Below are 6,646 nucleotides of genomic sequence, written 5' to 3'. Positions count from 1 at the left end.
CTGTTGATTTCCATCAGATTACATAAGTATTTTGTTTATTTGGAAAAACATCAATTTAATTTTTTTTGAAGAGTCTTTTCATAAATGCATTTTGATTTCGAAAACTCAAATGCCTTCAAATTGTTTACAACTCAAACCATTTTTGGTTTAAAGTAATATAACGAATCAATTTTGCTTTCAATGAGCTTCAAATAAATTTTACATTTTGGTTGCATCTTGTTTCTGAAGAAGAAATGTTTCTGATTTGGTTTTTTTTCGATAGAAACTGTGTGAAATGTCAATTTTATAGAAAAGTGAATTGATATCCATATTTATTTTATCACATTTCAAATCTAAAAGTTGCATTTTAAGTCAAAACACAAGACCGAGTTTTTGCAAATTTTAAAGTTGGATTAAGAAGTCTAGGTTTTAATTTGAAATTTTGTATAGAAAAAAGCGTAAAATTTTTCCAAGAATATTTGTTTCGTTCATCTTGGATATATAATTCTCACGCGATGCAGATAAAATTCCATTAAATGGAGCTTACTGGAAGATTGTTTAAACAAAGTTTTGCTGAAGATAACGAAGCGGCAGGAATAGCAAAAAAATAGATTTAACATCCTGAACAGAAAGTTATTTTTTATGAAATAAATCTAAGAATACTGTCAGCTTTTATGTCAAATTTTTAGAAACAGAATTTTATAAAGAAAGTTATTGTCTTCAGAGACTTGAATTGTTTGGATGAAATAATTTACTTTATATTTTCCTCATTTCATGTGAATAAAAAAGGTTACCTGAAATTAAGAGTCAATTTATACCATTATTCTGCAAAACAAAAGAATCTTAAATCAGATTGAACTGAATTTGTGCACATTTTCATTTGGAACCATTATAAATTTACAATAAATCGCACAAACCGAAACAGAACAGGTATTTTCAATTTTTCAGTTTGCTGGGCTTAAAAAAATCCGTGCCTTATTTCAAAAAAGTAATTTTTAGAATTCATTTCAGAACAATTTTTTTGCGTTGTTCCATAAAAATTTGTAATAAAAGAAACCGGGTCTTCTTTTCATTTTAAGAATTTTCATTTTTGCAAATATCTAAATTTTAAAAGATTTTGCTTTTCCCTTGCTGAGATATTCAGAATAGAACACTTTCAGGTTAATTTCTGAAATATGTTAAAAACTTTTTTTTTGTTTTTTATTTCTTTATATCATAAGCCCACAAACTCCACAAATAAAATTGGACGCAAATTACTGTAAAATAGATCCGTTGAAAGAAAGAACTGCCTCAAAAGGTGAGTGGGAGACAAAATATTTAACATTTTTGCTTGAACATTGCAGTCATGTAGAATTTTTTTTAAAGTACTAAGAGTATCTAATTATTCGGACTTGAGTTGTTTTATTTTTAAAATTCTTTAATTTAAAACCATAACTTTCTATTTTTGTAAGTAAAATTTTGATGCTTTAATAAAATGAGGGATCTTGAAAGCTTCTTCGTAAAATATTTTTTGGTGAAAATGTATCCAATATAAATGATTAACGTAAAGGATTAGGTTTTGGGGTGCAAATCAGATTTATTTTCAATTCTTGTTATCTTGATTCATTGATATTTCAGTTTCAATCTTTATTTTGGAAGTATCTTCAATTTTAATGATGCTGAACCAAAAACCAATAAATTATGTTTCCAGCTGAATTTTCTTAAACTTGAAGATTTACTAACTTTACTAACATATAATAATGAAAATTGATTCTGATTTTATTTTAGTATAATGTTGTCCACCTGTTTGAATTTTTTTTTAACATTTTTAAATTTTAATTCCAAATCTTAATTTTGCATTTCAAATCTGAATAGAAATTTTGCATTTCTTATTTGAAGTCAATTTCTGAATCTTAATTTTAAACAAAAAGGGCATTTTATTACAAAATTCTTAAACACAAGTATCTTATTGAAATAATAAATCTATTATTTCCTTAATTCTAATTTTCAAGTTTTTTTTCGTAATTAAACTAGTGAGTATGAATGAAAATTCCGAATGATGAAACTCTGAAATTTCAATTCTTAATCACCGTTATTAAACTTATTTCAAATTCAATTCTGCATGAGATTGAAAAGTATAAAATTCAATTCCAAACCTCATAAATGGTTTGTAATTTTCAATATTGTCTTTCAATATTTCGATATGTTGAGTGTTGAACATGGAAATTGAATCTTATTTTGGATTCATATGCAAAACCACGATTTAAATCTGGATTTCGGTCCTTCGATTCAATGTTTACAACCCAAAATCTGGGCAATATCCAGGCAAATTTGAGAATTCATAACAATTCAAAGTTTAAAATAAGATCTTGAGAATCGGGAATACGTCTCAGAATGAATCTCAGGTTTTGAATTAAGAAAAGATGAATGGATGAATTTGATACTGCAATTTAACTTAATATTATGCCTTCTCATCTTAATGGTCTTGAAATTTTATCTTGGAAATGAAGAAAGTTTAAAATTTTCAACAAAACTCAAAACTATAGAATATTACTCATTTTTATAAAGAAATGCAACATACAATATCAAAATTTGTTCTTTTTGTAAATTTAAACAAAACTTTCGTCGTTTTAAATCTGTATGAAAAATTTAAATTTATTGAAAAGTTTTTTATAAGGTTGTAAGTTCTATCGTTTCAAATAAATTTATTGATATTTAACTTGAAATAGCAGAATTTAGAACACGTTTTAAATCTTATGCGCTTTTTTTAGTTTTAAGCACCATTTCTTTTGTTCAGTTTATCAGTATGTTTATCTAAATAAATCAATAAATATGGTTTGGAATCAAAAATTATGAGAAATTTAGTCCGAATGTTATTTAAATGTGTAGCTTTCCGATTTTGCTAGAACTTTTTCACATTTTTCCAATATTAAACAAAACACTGTTTTTGGAGTTATTATATTTTCTTATTTTTCAATCAAAAATTTGAATGTTAAAGCAAGTTTTATTGAAATAAATTAGTGAAAGTCAGAATACAATTTAGATGCTCAGATTTGCAAAAAATACTAGATCTCTATTAAAAATCTAAGCTCTACATTTCTCTTTTTCTTTATCAGATTCCTGGATATTGTTTGAATTTTCAAAAAGAAGCTTCAATACAGATGCCATAATTTTAAAAGTTTATAATAGTTGAATGCATATTCTGGAGTCTCAAGAATTTATTCAAATTTGAACCGTTTTGAATGCATTATTTGATTTATTTTGATCAAATTGGTTATTCAGAAAAGAAGATAGAAGTATTGTCTTACATTTTTTTTGAAGGAAGTGTTTTTTGCCAATTTTTTCTGAGCAAAATCAAGCATGCAGTCTTTTTTAAGCAAAAACGATTTTTGTTTTTATAAATCCAACGTTTCAATCCGTTTTGGATCTTCTTCAGGGACTGAAAATGTATTTTTATAAAGTATTTTACCGATTACAAATATGAGAAATTTACCTAAAAAGTTTCGTTTTCTTGTTGAGGTCGACTCGGCTGGTCGTTTTGAAGCTGTCTTTTAATCTGTTTTTAAATGTTTCCGAATTAAATCGTGTTTTGTTATAACAAAGGTGTTGTGTTTAACTTACTGTGAATAGTTTTTCATGGATAAAATCCGTTTGTCTGGTGTTTTTGGGATAGTTTTTCCTCAGCATCAGAATATGCACAGTCTTCACTTTTCACTTTTTGTTTTGTTGTTGTTAAATGTCAGCTTGTTGTGTGTTTTGTTTTGGGTGGTGTTTTTTTATTTTGTTTTCTGTGTTTTGGATCTTCGTTTATTGATTGTATAGTTTTGAAAATGTTAGAATATGTAGGGTGGATGTTTTCAGTGTCTTTTTTAATGTTTATGGCATTTTTTGTTGTTTTAATGTGGCAGCTTTCCAGCATTCGTAATTTTCCTTGGTTGTCTCCCCTGTCGATGATCCGAACTCCGTCAATGTCGAACAGGTGGTTCATAGCTATCTCGTGGTCCAAGAGTGCAATAACGAGATCGTCAAACGTCTTGAGCAGCTCAAACTGATAGACGTGAAAACAGCAAAAAAGTTGCGCACATATAAAGCGGTCTGTCCAGCGATTTACGGTCAACCTAAATCCCATAAGGTAGGTCTCCCCCTCCGTCCCGTAGTCCCCTGTATGACTGCCCCTTCCTATGAACTATCGAAGTTCATAGGAACGATTATACAAAAATCGATCAAATCAAAATACGATATAAAAAACTCTTTCGAATTTTGTGAATTTGTACACACACTCACTGTACCCGATGACCATATCATGGTATCCTTCGATGTGGTTTCACTTTTTACTTCGATACCCATCGAACTCGTACGAAAGAGTGTACTAAAACACTGGGACCAGATATCGGAACACACACCAATATGCGTTGATATATTTTGGGAAATAGTAGAGTTTTGTTTTGATAGCAGCTACTTTAGCTTCGACAGAGCCTACTTCAAACAAAAATCTGGCTGTGCCATGGGGAACCCGATGAGTAATCCAATCAGCACATTAGTATTGGAGGACCTATTGGACGATACCATACACGCATGTTCTTGCACACCACTGCATGTTAGAAAGTATGTAGACGACCTGTTTCTGCTTCTACCAAAAAACAAAGTTGAATCCATCAATGAAACTTTTAACTCACAACACAAAAATATACAATTTACAGTAGAAACAGAAACAATCGGTCGAATGCCATTTTTGGACATGATGCTGTATAGAAGCGAAGAGGGAAAAATCACCACCGATTGGTATATGAAACCAATAGCATCGGGGCGATTTCTTAATTTTCACTCGTTCCATCCGCTTCATCAGAAGATAAATGTAGCTGTTAATTTCGCCAAGAGAGTCATGAAGTTCTCATCACATTCAGGAACCATCCAAGCTAATAATATCATTCGGAAACAACTTAGCTTGAATGACTACCCTATGTCTCTCATAAACCGAATGATTAACAAATCATATGAAAAAACGATACCAGAAGAAGCTATGAACGAGAACGAAAATACAGAAAAATACATTTACCGTTCTCTAACAAATATCGAAAACCTTACAACACAAATTATTAAAACATTACACTCAGATTATAAAAACACAAGAGTAGCATGCAAACAAACAAAAACAATCGGATCACTATTTCCAATTGTAAAAGACAAAACACCATATGACGAAAACACCAATGTCATATACAAAATAAAATGTAAAGGAACATGGAAAAATAATGATGAGAATCAAGAGGAAGACACTCAAGAAGAAAATGGTGAAAAATGCAAGGCATGCTATATAGGTCTCACAAGCGTGAAACTAAAACAACGAATGTCACAACACCGCTGCCAAACTAACGAACTAAAACGCTTGTGGGACCTAGGATACATAAAAACGGATTACCCAATAGCAAAACTTCGACAACAAACTGCACTCTTGGACCACGAGATAGCTATGAACCACCTGTTCGACATTGACGGAGTTCGGATCATCGACAGGGGAGACAACCAAGGAAAATTACGAATGCTGGAAAGCTGCCACATTAAAACAACAAAAAATGCCATAAACATTAAAAAAGACACTGAAAACATCCACCCTACATATTCTAACATTTTCAAAACTATACAATCAATAAACGAAGATCCAAAACACAGAAAACAAAATAAAAAAACACCACCCAAAACAAAACACACAACAAGCTGACATTTAACAACAACAAAACAAAAAGTGAAAAGTGAAGACTGTGCATATTCTGATGCTGAGGAAAAACTATCCCAAAAACACCAGACAAACGGATTTTATCCATGAAAAACTATTCACAGTAAGTTAAACACAACACCTTTGTTATAACAAAACACGATTTAATTCGGAAACATTTAAAAACAGATTAAAAGACAGCTTCAAAACGACCAGCCGAGTCGACCTCAACAAGAAAACGAAACTTTTTAGGTAAATTTCTCATATTTGTAATCGGTAAAATACTTTATAAAAATACATTTTCAGTCCCTGAAGAAGATCCAAAACGGATTGAAACGTTGGATTTATAAAAACAAAAATCGTTTTTGCTTAAAAAAGACTGCAAGCCGGAATTCCCATAGGAAAAAACAATATATTCAGTCGATCCCCATACACAAAAGAGCAAAATCAATTAATCGAAAATTTATTAGGTTTAAATTTGTGTGAAGTAAGAAATTTGAGTTTTGAAATAGCATATAAATTTAAATAAAAAAAAACATAAAAAAGATTGTGATCTTTGGCTTTTATTCTAAAACAACGATTATCTTTAAAATCTTTGAATTGGATCATTTTTCTGACACTTGAAAAATCTCGCTAAAAGGCTTTTATCGAAACACTATTGCACTATCATTTGCACACTTTTTTTTTAAAATTGCACCAAAAACCTTTAGCAACACTCTTGGTTTTAAAACAATATTTTGGACAATCCTAAATTTGTTTTTGTCAATATTTTTATAATTCTGTTGCAAAATCTGGGGTAAAATGCAACAAAATGCAAATCAAAGTATCATCTCATAAATCTCCGTTCCATATGCTGGAACATGATTGTTTTGCATTACGCGTTTGATAAAAATAAAATATCAATCATCCAAACATTTAGTTTCATGAAAACAGCTTGCTGAGTTTTGAAAGTATTTTTTACTCCTTAATGTATGT

General features: G+C 30.0%; 1 protein-coding gene across 1 annotated transcript in view; it reads left to right on the top strand.

Moving 5' to 3' along the window:
* Positions 1–515: 515 nt before the first annotated feature.
* Positions 516–6,646, top strand: part of LOC129753194 (hemicentin-2-like) — a 369,013-nt gene continuing 362,882 nt past the window's right edge. The window contains exons 1-2 of the mRNA XM_055748994.1: positions 516–535; positions 1,200–1,276. Coding sequence (XP_055604969.1) covers positions 516–535; positions 1,200–1,276 — 97 coding nt within the window. The remainder of the gene's footprint in view (positions 536–1,199; positions 1,277–6,646) is intronic.

Source organism: Uranotaenia lowii, chromosome 3 (assembly GCF_029784155.1).
Source record: "Uranotaenia lowii strain MFRU-FL chromosome 3, ASM2978415v1, whole genome shotgun sequence".
NCBI classification, from domain to species: domain Eukaryota; kingdom Metazoa; phylum Arthropoda; class Insecta; order Diptera; family Culicidae; genus Uranotaenia; species Uranotaenia lowii.
This window is presented reverse-complemented; position numbering and strand designations above follow the sequence as displayed.